The sequence below is a fragment of the Muscardinus avellanarius genome (genome assembly GCF_963383645.1).
Source record: "Muscardinus avellanarius genome assembly, chromosome: 19".
NCBI lineage: Eukaryota > Metazoa > Chordata > Mammalia > Rodentia > Gliridae > Muscardinus > Muscardinus avellanarius.
Window position 1 is genome coordinate 13,952,447 of NC_137805.1, and position 16,890 is coordinate 13,969,336.

General features: G+C 46.7%; 1 protein-coding gene across 1 annotated transcript in view; it reads left to right on the forward strand.

Moving 5' to 3' along the window:
- DNAAF9 (dynein axonemal assembly factor 9) overlaps positions 1–16,890 on the forward strand; it is a gene marked incomplete at both ends in the record, with an annotated part of 124,811 nt that overhangs the window by 62,121 nt on the left and 45,800 nt on the right. The window contains 8 exons of the mRNA XM_080716014.1: positions 3,467–3,554; positions 4,913–4,989; positions 6,420–6,464; positions 6,817–6,862; positions 12,459–12,570; positions 13,638–13,712; positions 15,686–15,732; positions 16,547–16,634. Of these exons, the coding sequence (XP_080572140.1) occupies positions 3,467–3,554; positions 4,913–4,989; positions 6,420–6,464; positions 6,817–6,862; positions 12,459–12,570; positions 13,638–13,712; positions 15,686–15,732; positions 16,547–16,634 (578 nt within the window). The remainder of the gene's footprint in view (positions 1–3,466; positions 3,555–4,912; positions 4,990–6,419; positions 6,465–6,816; positions 6,863–12,458; positions 12,571–13,637; positions 13,713–15,685; positions 15,733–16,546; positions 16,635–16,890) is intronic.

The following is a 16,890-nucleotide window of genomic DNA, read 5'->3' on the forward strand; positions in this document are numbered from 1 at the left end:
GTTCGCTTCTCTCTAGCATATCGTAGAGCAGAGGTGGAAAACGAGCTCACCAATGCTAAACTGCCAGTTTCCAAGCGCATTCTCCTTCAGGAATGTGGAAATGGTAGAGCTCTTTTCTTACATCATTACACACCCCAAAAAACTGGGGGGTTGACACCAGTGCTTCCTAAAGGCCAGCAGCAACAGGCCAAAAGAATTATCTAAGTGTCTGTTCAAAATATAGATTCTAGAGCTGGGCATGGTGTCGCACGCTTGTAATCCCAGCATTTGGGAGGCTGAGACAGGAGAATCTCAGTTTACAGCCAGCCTCAGCTACTTAGTGAGGCCCTCTGCAACTCAGTGAGACCCTGTTTTAAAATAAAGAATAAAAAATAGGGCTGGGGGTGTAGCTGAGAGGTAGAATGCCCCTGATTTCCGTCCCTAGTTCCACAGAAAAACAAAAATAGATTCTAGCTGGGCGTGGTGGTGCACACTTGTAATCGCAGTGCTTGGGAGGCTGACACAGGATCACAGGTTCGTGGCCAGTCTCAGAAACCTTCTGAGGCCCTCCACAACTTAGTGAGACACTATTTCAAATATTAAATAAAATCCTAACTTAAGATATATGCCTCTAGGCCGGGCGTGGTGGCGCACGCTTGTAATCCCCGCGCTTGGGAGGCGGAGACAGGAGGATCACGCAGGTTCGAAGCCAGCCGCAATGGCTTAAGAGACCCTGTTTCCAAATAAAAAGTATAAAATAGGTCTGGGAGTGTAGCCCTGAGGTAGAAGGGTTTCCGGAACCCCAGTACCACCAAAAAAAAAAAGACATATGCCTCTAATACACCAATTTAAAAAAACATGCAAATAGGGTTGGGGGTATAGCTTGGAGGTAGGTAGAATGCCCTTGAGTTCAATCCTCAGTACCACCATATATATATATATATATATATATATATATATATATATATTCGTCTGCCCATCTCAGAGAGAGGTATTGATTGATTGATTCCTCCGGCCCAGTCTTGATTGATTGATTGATTGATTGACTGACTGACTGACTGACTGATTCTTCTGGCCCATTTTCATAATTACTAAATCAGCATTTCTAAGATAAGACCTGCAAAGCTATAATGGGAAAAATATAAGGCAAGTAATATAATCATACAGAAAATATGGAAACAGAAAACAAAGTAAGACTAGCCATAATTGCTCCTCTGTGGCGTACCCTCTAGTATCTGATAGATCTTTCTGGGCTTTAGAAAACTGTGCGTTTAGGTTTTACTAACTGTTGCCATAACGCACACGTAGGGAACACGGAGGTCTTCCTCCCTTTGGCACAAGCAGCCGTCTTCTCATACACTGGCAGGTGCAGTCTGGCTTGTGCCCTCTTGTCTCCCATGCCAGTATGCTTAGCCTTCGCCTAGGATCATCGCCTAGGATCCTCAGCCTGGATCCTTAGACATTTTACCTGAACCAGATCCCTTGGTGCCCTGCATAGGACTTGGGCCCACATCAGGAGATTTGGCAGATCACAGAGCTGGTGGAACTTGGGCCTTATGGTTCCTAGTGCAGCCAGAACAGCACCATCCAGGCCAGTTTGTGGGCCAGTAGCCAGGCAAGGGCTTGTGTATCGAGCTCTTGTCTTAGCATCTGTAAGAGAGGGTCAGGCAAAGGGAAGGCTACCCAGTGTTGGACTGCGTGACGTTTGGGTCAGGCTGGGGAGCAGATCTTTACCTGTCTTTGGAGCTGATCTTTATAAAACCTTACCCTAGTATCATGTTGTGGAGGGCTCTTCTGGCCCCACCTGGAAGTGGCAGAGCTCATCAACACTGTCCCTGCCAGGCCTTCCCACCAGGCGGAACCTGTTTGGGCCTGGCTAACAGTCTTCAGGCTGCAGCAGTCTATGCAGCTCTTCTTTTTATGTGAACTCTTTCTTTCCCTTTTTCATCCTCAACCCATCTCAGATCTCTTGCCTAAAAGGTAGAGGGCAGTGCAGGAGCTGAGGAGCACAGAGGAAGCGCTGGCAGTGTGACGTGGCATATTAGAAAGGCTACAGGCTTCGAGCAGGCCCGAGTTCAAGTCAGCCATGGGTTTCTATGGCCTTAGATGACGCAGTCCACCCCTGAGGCTCTGCCCGCTTATTCTGTAGGATGAGAGAATTAGACCAGTTCATTCCTATGTTTCTGCCCACTGAAATGTCTTTTGCCTTCCTCTGCCTGTTGCAGGAGCCTCACAGGTTTAAAAACAGACATTCTTTATGATGCTTGCCATTCAGGGCCTCATAAGTGAGCCTCCACTAAGGGTCCTAGATGAAAAGACCCCGAGCCTCCCTCCTACCATGCAGCGATTCTCTACCAAGGGCAGTCTTTAACACCCCATGTTCACAGCCCTGGGACCTTTGGCCTGGCCTGGAGACACTATTGGTTGTCACCACTAGAGGGTGTTGCTGGCACCTAGTGAGTTGAGGTGAGGGATGCTGATAAGCATACAAACACAGACCCCATAATAAAAAGTTATCTAGACAAAACACCAACTCTGAGAAGCCCTTCCATAAAGGTCAGGCTTAGATTCTCAGAGGACCTTCATGGGAATCTCAGTCTGGCACAGAAGAAAACCTTTCCATAATGACTTTGAGAAGTGAAAAGTCAGGAAGAAAGAGTAAAATTTGGTGCTGGGGTTGGGGGAGTGAACCATCCCCTCAGATGCATTCTTTGCTTTTGAGATCAAGCAGGCTACTTGGAGACTGGCCTGGGACTGCTTAGGTGAACTGAGCCTCTGTCAGCCAGGCACTCTCTTGTGTACCAAGGTGTTCTGCCGTGAGGTTCCAGTGGCAGCCAGCCTTCAGTAGGTCTAGTGGGGACGCAGCTCGAGGTGTGGTGTGGCTGGACCTGGGAAAGCTGCTAGTGTGTAACTGCATGGAATGGATTCCTGGTCTATGAATAGCTGCTCCTGCACAGAGAGGATTCCTGGAGCCTAATAGCTTTATTCTCTTTGGCCACAAATGAGAGTTGGACTTTTGAGCACAATTTAGAGGAGCTAATTTTTTAAAAAATCATTTAACAGCCGGGCGTGGTGATGCATGCTTGTAATCCCAGGATTCGGGAGGCTGAGATGGGAGAATCACGGTTCACAGACAGACTCAACTACTTAATGAGGCCCTCTGCAACTCAGTGAGACCCTCTTTCAAAATAAAAAATAAAAATAGGGCTGGGGTTGCAGCTCAGAGGTAGAATGCCCCTGGTTTCCATCCCCAGTACTGCAAAAAAAAAAAAAAAATCATTTAAGAAGAGAAAAGTCAAACAAGAATGAGACTTAAAAGGCTTAGAGTTCCTGTTTTCAATTAGAGCTTCTTCTGTTAATGAGTTCCATTTTTGCACATTTCTCGTTCTGTTTAAAAATCAGTTCCTTGGAGACTGTCATTTATGTGCATGCAGCTTATGATGAAACCTCGTGATACTGTAGTTAACCATTATTTCTGTTTTTAAAGTAGGCTCTTGTCCCAGATATATGTTGCTGTTATTGAAGCTGTTTTGGCTGGCATTGCATGTTATGCTAAAACTTCCAGTCTAACAAAGGTAATTTAATGCCACGTTTCCCTTCCTGCTCTCGTTATCTTACTGGAAAGCATCCTGCCCGTGCGTTTATTCTCTGGGCGAGTTCTCACTTTGTGTGAGCTGGCACCAGGCAGAGATCCTTGGAGTGTGCTGAGCCGCTGCCACCTGCGGCCTTGCTACCATCATTGCATGAGTGACGACCGGCCGCCTTCTGTGTAGACGTGTCATGTTGAGGAAAAGTCGTTCTGTAGTGTGCTGTTTGTCCCTAGTTTAAACAAATGCCGTTAGAAGTTAAACATGTATTGTACCCTGCTGAGAAACGTAGAAAGTTAGGTTAGTTTGTTTTGAGCTGCATAGTTTGGTTTTCTATAATTATGTGTTTAAAAAAAATCAGCTACAGCCGGGTGTGGTGGTACACGCTTGTCATCCCAGCATCAGGAGGCGGAGACCGGAGGATCGTGGTTCACAGACAGCCTCAGCTACTTAGCGAGGCCCTTCACAAATCAGTGAGACCCTGTTTCAAAAAATAAAAAGAATAAAAAATAGCACCGGGGGTGTAGCTCGGAGGTAGAATGCCCCTGGGTCCCATCCCCAGTACTGCCAAAAAAAAAAAAAAATCAGCTACAGACTAGAAAATCTGACTTGCCTCTCCTAGACCAGCACACATGTTCGCGCGCTCTGACCATTTTCTTCCTTGCTGTTTTATGGTTAACCTGCCCTGCTGAGTTGGATTCCTAAATCTGACCCAGTAAGGAGATGAGAAGAGTCGGCTTGATGCCTCCCAATGCCAATAGGACCTTTCCTGAAGGAAGCCAGTTGACATTGGAAAGGTTGTGTATGATGTAGATGTGAGAGAGACCGTAGCCGTAGTCACCAGCTCCTTGTCATCTCCCCTCCTCACTGAACCCGAATCCTGGTACTGATGCGGGATGTCTCCACCTGTAGCTGCTTTTGCAGCAGCAGGCCTGTGCAAAGGCATGGGATGTCCGTCAGCATCAGTTCTCACACCTGTATTTTCTACTTGATCTTCTGTAACTCTAGCTGACTACTTTAGTATCTGGTAGAGCCTGAGGGTAGTGGTGCCTCCCCAGAGCCAGGGGAGGGGAGGCGAAAGCCCTTTCCAGCCCCACATGCCACTGCCGTCACCCCAGCTGCTACATGTCTGGCAGATTAGCTGCCAGGTGTTTTTCTGTGAACCCAGACTAAGGAAAGCAAACATCTGTTCTCCTTAATGTGATGCTTCCGCGTTAGTGTCTGGTGTGCGCGAAGCAGTCATGAGAGGGGAAGGCACCGGCCAGCTGTAAGAGGGCCCTTCCTGTCAGTGGCGCGTGTGCTTCCTGCTGCTTGAGAGCTAATTGTCTTTTTTATTGATTTTACAGGCGAAGGCGATAGCAGAGCAGACGATGGGATCTGGGTTAGATTCCTTTGAGCTGGTTCAGTTTAAGGCAGCTCTACAGTAAGCAATGGATGACATTTTTTGTTAGAACTATCTTATGTTTGGTTTTCAAAAGAGGCCTTTATTTGAATCATAGATGAAGGAACTGTATGAAGAAAGGCCACACACGTGTTTTGAGACTGGACTGTGAGGCAGATGCGTAGGCGCTCTGACCGGTCTCGTTCCCAAGTTTAAAAGATGAAGTGCGGCGCGGTGGTTTGTTGGGGGAGGGGCTGGGTCCATGAAAACAGTCACTGCTTCCGAGAGACTGGTGTGGGCCTCGTCCGCCCCTCGGGTGGTAGAAATCCCGAGCCCTAAGCCGGCGTGTGGCACACGCTGGTGATCCCAGTACTCGGGAGGCTGAGACAGGGTATCGCAGGTTCACAGCCAGCCTCAGCCATTTAAGCCCTCCGAAACTAAGTGAGACCCTGTTTCAAAATATAAAATGAAATATTGACAGGGGTGTAGAGGTAGAACACCCCTGGGTTCAGTCCCCAGTAATACACAAACCACACACAATTCCTGAGCCCCATGCCCTGGGGCTGGGGATGTATCTCTGAAGTAAAATGCCCTGGATTTCATCCCTTAGTACCACACACAAAAAAGAGAAAAGAAAAAAGAAAAAAAAAAGAATGAAATTAGGCTTATACAATCTTGAAACTTGTTTTGCAAAAAGAGTAAGCCAGAGGGTTTTCTGGTTATCTCTCAGCTCTGAAGGCCTGGCCTCGCCTTTGGTGCCAGAGCAGTCGACGTGAGTAGCCTAGATGTGGCCTCTGCTTTGGGCAGAGCAGGGGAAGAGGAGCAGAAGGGTCAGGGCGGTACGTAGAGGCCAGGGAACGGGTTCTGCACCAGAACCTGTTCTGTTCCCTGGGTCCTGTTCCCAGTTGGCAGTGGACATTCTCTCCTGCCCTGTGCCAAGAGTGAAAGCGGCAGGCATGCCGGCACATCCCTGTAATCCCAGCGCTGGGGAGTGGAGACAGGAGGGTTACAGGTTTGAAGCCAGCCTCAGCAACTTAGCAAGACTGTTCTCAGATAATAAATAAAATGGGCCTGAGGTGTAGCTTGGAGGTGGAACACCCCTGGTTCGATCCCCAGAAATCCCCCCACCAAAAAATAAAAAAAGAGTGAAAGCAAAACTCGGTTGTGATATAGCTCAATGGTAGGGCACTGGCATGTGCAAGGCTTTGGGTTTGATCCCCCATGCCACAAAAAAAAGTGAAGGAAGGGCACAGAGGTGGGGCGGGGCCTGGGGCCAGGGCCTGGCTTACACCTGCTAATGGCATGGGGCCCTGGGACAGGTATCTGAAATAGACATCTAAGGCAAATCCTCGTAACATGAGGCCGAGCCGGACAGGTGCTCTGCAGAAGCAGGTGTTTGCAAGGACTCCACGCCGGTGGCAGCACGAGCAGACAGCGGGCTGACTTCTGCTTTGCTCTGTTCTGTTCCACAGCTCCAAGATGGCGTTCCATATACATGCTGTGACTAATCAGGGCAGGTGAGCTCGTGACCGTGCCGCCCCGTGGGCAAGCTGAGGAACACAGGGGAGGCCCTGGCTGCTGCCTCTATCAGCCTTCTCACCATCCCTCCCCTGACCGAGGCAGCGCTCCCGACTTGGGCTCCCTTGACCCCTGAGCACTGCCCACTGAAGGCCGAGGGTGGGTGGAGACTGACAGAGTTCAGTGACCCACATGGGGTCTCTATGCAGGCAACCCAACCCAGTGTTCTGAAAATCCCTGAGAGAAACCTTAGTCTGAATTGTTGTTGCCAAGTTAGAAAAAGAAAACATTGTGAATTTTGGTATAGTTAAAAATTATTTTAATGGGTCTTCCGACTCTTTCCTCTTCTAGAATTGTGCCTCTGGACAGTGAAGATAGCTTATCCCTTGTGAAAACGGTGAGCAGAGCTGTAAGAAGCCCCTCTGGAAGAGGCCTGCAAAGCCTGCCAGGAGCCAGTGGGTCTCCCCCCAGGCAGCTGACACCGCTGGGCTTGCTGGGAATGCGAGCTGAGGACAAGCCTACTTGACCAGCAAGTTTCTTGGGCTCCTTTGCATACCGAGCCCAGCATTGATACCCTTAGCGGGGACCTGGGAAGATCCATTAAACAACAGTCAGCGAAGGCCTGGATCTGCAGTCAGAACAGAGCTTTCCGTTCTGTGTGCGGGGCCACACTGATGGGCCTCCCAAGTACAGGGGTCACAGACATACACCACCATGCCTGGCTCTTGCTAAACTTGAAATCCCTGGCTTCTCTCCTTGAACTCTTGTGCAGTGCTTTGCACAATCGGAGATGAATAGAGTCGAGTAGAATCATATTCTTGTGTCGAGTATGCATTCAAAGCCAGACATAGTGTTGCATTCTTGTAGTCTCATCTGCTTGGGAGAATAAGGCAAGAGATCACGTAAGCCCAGGAGTTTGAGGCCAACCTGGGCAACTAGTAAGACCCCATCTAATTTGTGTGTGTGTGTGTGTGTGTGTGTGTGTGTGGTACTGGGGTTCCTGAAAGCCCTTCTACCTCCGGGCTGCACTCCCAGACCTATTTTATTTTTGGAAACAGGGTCTCTTAAGCCAGCACAGCTGGCTTCGAACCCGCGCGATCCTCCTGTCTCTGCCTCCCAAGCGCAGGGATTACAAATGTGCGCCACCACTCCCGGCTCCCCCATCTAATTTTTTAAAGTATGCATTAAGTAGCAGCTAATGAAATATAGAAAGGTCAGGAAGCTGATTTCTATCCAGATCCTATTGGTTCTTCCATCCAGGCAGAAAAAGTTCTGCTTCCTCTTTGAGGCCTTTCCTGCTGGTTTCTCCCTATAACTACCCTAGTCTTACAGTACCTGGCATTTGCACCGTGCAAATTAGAGAGTAATTGTATACTAACCTGTTATATGATGACTTTTTTTTTTTTGCAATGGGGGTTGAATTCAGGGGCATTCTACCTCTGAGCTACAACTACAGCCCTATTTTTATTTTTCTTTTGGAACAGGATTTCACTAGGTTGGTACGACTCTTACTGCCTCAGACTGTCCTTCAACCTGTGATCCTCCTGTCTCCCAGTAGGATTTCCTGAAGAAAGGCACCATTTTACATTTTTCTTCCCATGCCACATAGTGGGAAATATGTACAAAGTGTCCCACAAATAATACATGTATTCTTTTAGTGTCCTCTCTCCCTTTATTCAATACCGGTGGCCAAATATAAAGTAAAGGATTAAGGCTGGCCAGAGTGGCGCACACTTGTAATCCCTGCACTTGGGAGGCGGAGACAGGAGGGTTGCGCTGGTTCGAAGCCAGCCTCGCTGGCTTAAGAGACCCTGCTTCCAAATAAAAATATAAAATGGGTCTGGGAGTGTAGCCCAGAGGTAGAAGGGTTTCCAGGAACCCCAGTACCAGCAAAATAAAAACAACAACAACAAAAAAGTAAAGGATTAAGAACCCACAGGCTAAACCGGGCATGGTGGTGTGTGCTTGTAATCCCAGTACCTGGGAGGGTGAGACTGGAGGATTGTGGTTCTCAGACAGCCTCAGCTACTTAGTGAGGCCCTCTGCAACTCAGTGAGACCCTGCTTCAAAATAAAGAATAAAAAATAGGGCTGAGGGTGTAGCTCAGAGGTAGAATGCCCCTGGGTTCTATCCCCAGTACTGAAAAAAAAAAAAAAAACCCACCACAGGGTCTATCACCTTAATTGACCTCAGAACCAAAAAAGTAGGATTCCTTTTGTCACTGAAGGGGGACCATGTAGCCCGGGAAGGTTTGTTTCTTCACAGGCTCAAGATCTCCTGAGACGAATTTAAATAAACCATCCAGTTGTCAAGACTAATTGGAAAATTAATTCAAGCCTAAGAGCCTGTGCGTCACTTTTGTGTGCCCCACCATCTGGGCAGCTCGGAAATCAAGAGCGTGGCTTCGGCTGTGGTTTTTCCTTTTAACTTTTCTGTCTCCGTATTTTTTTTTTAATTTGAGAATATAGCTGTTCTTTCGAGAGCCCTGGGCTTTTACCTCTTCTTAGGGTAGGTCAAGGGCCCCAGGTTAGGACAGTGTGTGAAGTAGACTTTGTGCGGGAGTGCTGCACCCCCTGCTCTGCAGGGCAGAGGCATGGCAGGCATGGGTCTCAGGGGCTCTCTGCGCCACGTCCTGTACTGGGGCTCTGTGGTCATCTAAACCCTGGTTCTGGCTCACACACCTCCAACCATTTTCTGTGTTTCTTCTGTTTTGTTTTTGTTTTTGTTTTTAAACAAGGTCTTGCTGTGTTGCCCAGGCTGGTGTGGGACTCCTAGGCTTAAGTGATCCTCAGCCTCCCACCTAGCTAGAATTATAGGCATGCATTGCCACACCTGGCTTCTATGTTTCTTTTGCAACATTCAACCCAAAATTGTTCTATTTTCACTAGTATTTAACTAATAAATTAAGAATATGTGTGGGGGCGCATTGGGGATTGGACCCAGAGGCATCTTTTCTCTGAGCTACACTCTCCAGCCCTATTTCACTTATTTTTTTCAAACAGGTCTCACGGATTTACTGTACCCTGGCCTTGAAACTCCGACCCTACCGTCTCAGCCTCCCATAAACGAGGGCTTTCTTCCCAGCCATTCAGGAGCTCTCTCTGAGTTACTCTAATTTTATTTACAGGCTACTAGAGCCTCTTTTTTTATCTTGATAATCAAAGCTTAAATAACTTTCTTATACTGTTGTTTACCCTTATCCACAAGACCCCCAGTGGGTACCTGAACCTGGATAGTACTGAACCCTATATATGCCATTTTTTTCTATAGGCACATACCTATGATAAGGTTTGACTTATAAAATTGGGCACATTAAGGACTGGGGATGCAGCTCAGTCGGAGCTGCTTACTTAACATGTACAAAGCCCTGGGTTCAACAGTGCCGTAAAAATAAACAAGTAAATGAGCCAGGTACGGTGGCACACTCCCATACTCCCAGTACTTGGGAGGCTGAGACGAGAGGATCAGGATCACAGGTTCAAGAACAGCCTCAGCAAGTAGTGAGACTCATCGATCTAGTGAGACCCTGTTTCAAAATAAAATAAAATAGGCTGGAGGTGTAGTTCAGAGGTAGAATGCTACCATGAGAAAAAATAAAATTATGTACAATAAGAGGTTAACACAATAGTAATAGAGTAATAACAACACTATTATGATACAATTGCCAGCATCACTACTTGTGCTTTGAGGCCATTATTAAGTGAAGTAAGAGTTACTTGAGTGTAGCAGCACGGTGCCATGACGGTCGAGCTGCTATCCTAGAGAGCTGAGTTTGATAGACAAGTGCTACGCACATGTGGATGGAGCTCCACTGGACAAAGGAGTGGCTCGCATCCCGGGCAGGATGGGGCAGGGCAGCACAAGATCTCCTCTTGCAGCTTTGAGTGGTGCACAATTTAAAACTTGTAAATTGTTTATTTCAGGAACATTTTATTTAATAAATTGTTTTTGTGGTACTAGGGGTTGAACCCAGAGGCATTCTACCTCTGAGATATACAGCCAGCCTTATTTTTTGTTTTGAGACAAGGTCTTACCAAGTTGCTGAGGCTGGTCTTGAACCTGCCATCCACCTGTCTTCGCCTCCTGAATACTGGGATTACAAGTGTGCACCACCACACCCTGCCTTTTTTTTTTGTACCGGGAATTGAACTCAAGGAAATTCTACCTCTGAGCTATACCCCAGCCCTATGTCTTGTTTGTTTGTTTTGTGGTACTGGGGATTGAAACCAGGGGCATTCTATCTGCAAGTTATACCCCCAGCCCCATTTTGTTTTTTGTTTTGAAACAGGGTCTCACTAAGTTGTGGAAGACCGCACTAAGTTGTTGAGGCTCCTCCTGTCTCTGCTTCCCAAGGACTAGGGTTGTAATTGTGCACCGCCACACTAGTTAATTTTTGCTAGTTAATTTTATAGTTTTGGACCTCAGTTGACCATGAGTAACTGAAACCATAGGAGGCAAATCACAGGCAAGGGAAGACTACTGAAAGTCGCATTTGCAGGTATTGCCATACATGCAAGGTATTCATGAAGACATGCATACCAAATGAGTGGCAGCCTTCCAGGCCTGCTCGGAACTCAGCCTGAACAGACCAGTCAGTGAGGGTGTAACGACGTGGGACTGTGAAGCCTCGGACCACACTCCGACTCTGATAGGCTGCGAGCCAGTACCCACTAAAAATGAAGGTTGGAGCCAGGCTTGGTGGCGCACGCTTGCAATCCCAGTACTTGGGAGGCTGAGACGGGAGGATCGCAGGTTTACAAAAAGCTTCAGCTACTTAGTGGGGCCCTCCTCAACTTCGTGAGACCCTGTTTCAAAATAAAGAACAAAACAGGGCTGGGGGTGTAGCTCGGAGGTCAAATGTCTCTGTGTTCAATCCTTAGTACAGAAAATAAAAAGTTGATATTGTGGTGCACGCACGCCTGTGATTCCATCTGCTCTGGAGGCTGAGGCTGAAGCATCCTAAGGGTGTGGCCACCCTGAGCAACAGAAACCCCAACTCAGAACAACAAGCAAACAGAATTAAGGCTGTGTTGCCTCTTAGAATAACAACTTGAAGGAATTTATTTATTTATTTATTTATTTATTTATTTATTTATTTTGGTGGTACTGGGGTTCCTGGAAACCCTTCTACCTCCGGGCTACATACACTCCCAGACCTGTTATTTTTTTAATTTGGAAACAGGGTCTCTTAAGCCAGCACAGCTGGCTTTGAACCTGCACGATCCTCCTGTCTCCGTCTCCCAAGCACGGGGATTACAAGCATGGCCACCACGCCCAGCCTACTTGAAGGAATTTATAGAAACATAAAGATATTCTTCCAGCCTAAATTTGTTTCTGATATTATCAGGGAGCAATTGCAGAGAACCCTGGGTGATCCTGAAGTCATCTTTCAGTTTTGAGGTGTATTTCAGGATAGCTCCAGTTTTCATTAGAAACTCAGTATAGGCTGGGCGTGCATTTGGGAGGGGGAGACGGGAGGGTCACAGTTCACAGACTGCCTCAGCTACTTAGCGACCCTTTGCAACTCAGACTCTGTTTCAAGAACTAAAAAAAATAGGGCTGGGAGGCTGAGATAGGAGGATCACAGGCTTGAAAATAAAGAATGAAAAATAAGGCCCCGGATTATAGCTTAGAGATAGAATGTCCCTAGGTTCAGTCCCCAGTACCAAAGCGGAGGAGGGGAGGAGTACTTTGTGGCCTGTTCTTTCTTTCTTTCTTTCTCTTTCTTTCTTTTTCTTTCTTTCTTTCTTTTTTTCTCTGAGATCCACCCCCAGTCCTATTTTTTATTTTTCATTATGAAACAGGGTCTCACTGAGTTGTAGAGGGCCTAAGTAGCTGAGGCTGGCCGTGAACCACAGACCTTCTGTCTCAGCCTCCCGAATGCTGGGATGACGCGAACGCCCCCGTGCCTGCCTGTGACCTGTTTCTTATAGATCTCTCCCTGAACATATTGAGTTGGTATTGGTATAACTCTGTTTTCTTACTTGATACAGGCGTATATGACTGTCTATGACATTCCTGATTTACTGAGAGGAGGAGGATGCCTAGGGTCTGTGGTCTTCTCAGAATCATTTTTGACATCTCAGATCTCGGTTAAAGAGAAAGGTATGTGGTTTTTGGAAAAGAACCCTTAAACTTACTTTATTTATTTAATAATTTTTTGAAGTATTGGGAATGGAACCCAGGGGCATTCTACCTCTGAGCTCACCCCCAGCCCTATTATATTCTTTATTTTGAAACAGGGTCTCACTGATTGCAGAAGGCCTCTCTAAGTAGCTGACACTGGCTTTGAACTGTGCAATCCTCCTGTCTCAGCCTCCCAAGCACTGGAATTATAAGCATGTGCCACCACACCAGGTTTGCCAAGAAACTTTAAAGAATAATATCCAGTGCTGATAGGATGGTCCATCCTGATAATATTCTCTTTGGTTTATATATGTGTACCTAGAGTACCTGTACTACCTTGACAAAAATTTAAAGGTAAAAGGAACCAATTAAGAACTATTCATTTAACCCAGCATGATGGCACCCGCTTGTAATCCCAGTATTTGGGAGGCTGAGACAGAAGGATCACAGGTTCATGACCAGCCTTGGTTACTTAGTAAAGCCCTCCACAATTTAGTGAGACCCTGTTTCAAAAATAGTTAAAAAAAAAAAATAGGGCTAGGAATGTAGCTCAGAGGTAGAATTCTCTTGGGTTCAATTACCAGTACCACAAAAACAAAACAAAGCAAAAAGCAACCTCTTCATTTGATAGCTGGGTATAGTGGCACATGCTTGTAATCTTAATAGTTGGGAGACAGAGACAGGAGGATCGCAGGTTCAAGGCCAGCCTCAGCTACTTAGTGAGGCCCTCTGCAACTTAGTAAAACCTAAGAGGCTGGGGTTCTAGCTCAGAGGTAGAAAGTCCCTGGGTTCAATTCCCAGTTCAAAAATAAATGTGTTTCTGCTTATTCTGAAAAATAGTCTCCTTAATTATATGGGGAAAACTTTCTCCATTCGTTCATCTCCCTATCCCCAGCTGAGGAAGTTCTATTCTGTGAGGTTATTCTAATAAGGAGCCTTTGCTCCTGAGAAGGGGAGGGGCATTTGTGGTCTGGGTGGGCCAGCGGGGTGCTGAGGTGGTTGGTGTGTCCTTGGCGTTGATGGGTGTGTCTGTGGTCTTCCTGCAGATGGCAGTGTTACCACAGAAACCAGCTATATAGTCCTGACAGCCGCCATACCCAGATTCTGCTCCTGGCTGGTCAGTATCATTCACTGGTGCAGTGGACCCAGAGGTGGAGGGTGTGGGAGGACAGCTGAGGAGGAGCATCTTCATTGGGTACCCGATGGGGTGTCACATCCTGAGCCAGCTGTAGTTCAGGAGTGGTAGTCTTAACCCTCTCTTTTTAGGGAACAAACCTCATTTCTTTAAATCTCTCATAATCTTAGGAAACTTTTATAGTAGACCCCCAAAATTATTAAAATAAAAGGCCAAAATTTCCCCCTTCCTAGGAGAGTTCCCCAAAACCAGATTTCAGAGACAAAACTCCAGAGGCTGATAAGCAGGAGCGTGGGTCTCTCTTCAATCAGCCAACTTCCAGGCAGCCCCTGGGCCATAAAGAGACATTTTAACCTTATACCATTTGGCCAAGTATCTCAGAGAGGAGTAAAAGGAGGATTATACCTAGCAGGCCTATGTTATAAAAACCAGGAAAGTATTTAAATTAAGTTGTCTTGTCCCTCTTATCAAGCTGATGCTCTGTTTACACTCGAAAGGGGCTGGCCCCATTGACTTGCAAGGCATTCTTCTCTGCTCAGCATCAGCTGTCGTCTGGGAAAGGGAGCAGAAATTTTCCCACGTTTCCCTATCCAGACCCAACTCTGATCACTGTCACATTGCAACCCCTGTAAGCCCGCCTGCCGACTTCCGCCCTTTGTCACAAGTCTATAAAATAGGAATCAGGTCGAGCTTGTGGCTGGGGTCTTTCAGAAACTATTCCAACCTCAACCTGCCAGGGTAATAAACTTCCTCTTTTCCACCCTAACTGGCATTGGGTCGATTATTCCAGAGAATTTCTACAACACTTTCAAAAGAAAGGAGCTATGTTATCTGAGTCCCTGATAAATTGTGCAAGGAAGCCAGGTATATGGCACACATTTGTTATCCCAGTACATAGGAGGCTGAGACGGGAGGATCACAGGTTCGCAGCCAGCCTCAGCAACTTAGTGAGGCCCCCTGCAAGTTAGTGAGACCTTGTTTCAAAATAAAAAGTGAAGTAGCCTGGGGGTATATCTTGGAGGTAGAATGCCCCTGGGTTCAATCCCCAGTAAGTAAATACATCATAAATTGTGCGAGGAAGAAATTAATCCCCCCATTTTACTGATGAGACTGAGGCTTAGAAGTTGGTAATATCCAGACTCCACTCCAGGACCCCGCGGGGTCTGTGTGTCCAGGGTCGCACAGGTGAGCAGTGGATCTGTGGCTGTTCTGGGCAGAGTGCTTACTGTGGTTTTCACACTGGCTCTCCACACGCAGTAAAGTCCCATCTTCCTCAGTGGGACTTGGTCTGAAAGTCTAGTGCTTGGAGTGTAGAAAGTGTGGTAGTCGTGAGTCTGATACTTAATCATCTAAGTCCTACTTTAGAATCCATTTGCATTCGGTTATTATAGCTCTGATACGGTTAGAGAGCAGAGTTGCTCTTTGAGAGGAACATGTTTAAATGACAACACACTCTGAAAATATTTCACTATTTGTGCATGTGGTGCTGGGGATTGAACTCGGGAGTTCTACCTCTGAGCTATCCCCCCAGACCTATATTTTTTTTTTTTAAACAAGGTCTCGCTAAGTTGCCAAGGCTGGTGAACCTGCAGTCCTCCTTTCTCAGTCTCCCAAGTACTGAGATTATAGGCATGTGCCACCACACCCAGCTATCTGAATATATTATCATTTTCTTATCCCTAAAAATACTGTTTTTCTCTAAAGCAACACGTAAGTCAGAACCAACAAATCCTTTTCACACATCACGGGTCAGTGGCTAGATCTAAGGCTCCCGGAGAGAGAGCGCGTTGGCCTCGTGCTCTGAGCCCTGGTGACCAGTGTGTCAGGCCTGGGAGCCCTGGATGTGCGAGAGGGACTGCCCAGTCGGGCTCCTGGAAATATTTTAACACAATGGGAGTCCAGCAGGCGTTTGCTCTTGAAGTAATAAATCAAAAATCTGTATTTGTTGGACACAGGTAGAAGATGATGAAGTAAAATTGTCTGAGAAAACCCAGCAAGCGGTGAGGGTAAGCAGCTTCCAATTCTTAGCGCTGACTTCGTATCAAAATAGAATGTGATCAACTCATGAAGATGATTTTAAATATCTCATCTTACTACTAACTTACTACTAACCTATAACTTCTTTTTTTTTTTTTTTTTTTTTTTGGTGGTACTGGGGTTCCTGGAAGCCCTTCTACCTCCGGGCTACACTCCCAGACCTATTTTTACATTTTTATTTGGAAACAGGGTCTCCTAAGCCAGCGCGCGCGGCTGGCTTCGAACCTGCGCGATCCTCCTGTCTCTGCCTCCCAAGCGCGGGGATTACAAGCGTGTGCCACCACGCCCGGCAACCTATAACTTCTTTGTTTCAATTCCTGTTTGTATTCTTTGTATTCCCAGCAGACTTCCGTAAATAACCACTATGGAGGATGAGGTTAGAAGGGTTCTTTCTGACAGTTAGACCTTTGGGTGGTGTTCTGTCTTGTCCTGCTTTGTTTTCTAAGACTCCCAGTACTACTCAAAGTAGACCCCAGATTGGCCTGGACCTGTAGAACGGCTTTGGGCCAAGGAGAAGCAAAGTTTTCACAGAAGAAAGAAATCTCCTGGGTGGGCTACGAACAAGCATTGCAGGCTTGTCGAGGAGGACCTTGACATTCCTTTTCTCAGCACAAATCAAGAATGCCAGTAAGATGCCGAAGAGACAGGCAACACCAAGGCCATGGGAGAAATTGGGCAGATTTGACTCAGCTTTTTAGACAGACGAAATTGGGCAGGAGCTTTAGAGTCAGTGAGTATTTAACCAAAAATCATCTGTTTTTTACTTGGTTGTTGTTTTCAAAGGGAGATGAGTGTTTCCTGGGCACTTTTCTAACAGGAGGAGAAGGAGCATATCTTTATTCCAGCAACTTACAGTCCTGCCCTGAGGAAGGTAAGTAGTTATGACTTTTCTGTTCTTGGCTGTGCCTGGGTTCCTGGTTTGCATGATGGGTGTTGATATTAATAATACATCTGCTATTTAAAAAGACATGTTGGTATAGAAGTGTTTTCTTACAGCCTTTCTCTGATCCACCCACTTTGTTGATGAGGAAACTGGTGCTGGTTTCACAAGCACAAGGGCTGGTCCCAGGACTGCACCTTGTCTAACATTCAGAAATAGAAGCTGTAGACTGAACCAAAATCTGGAT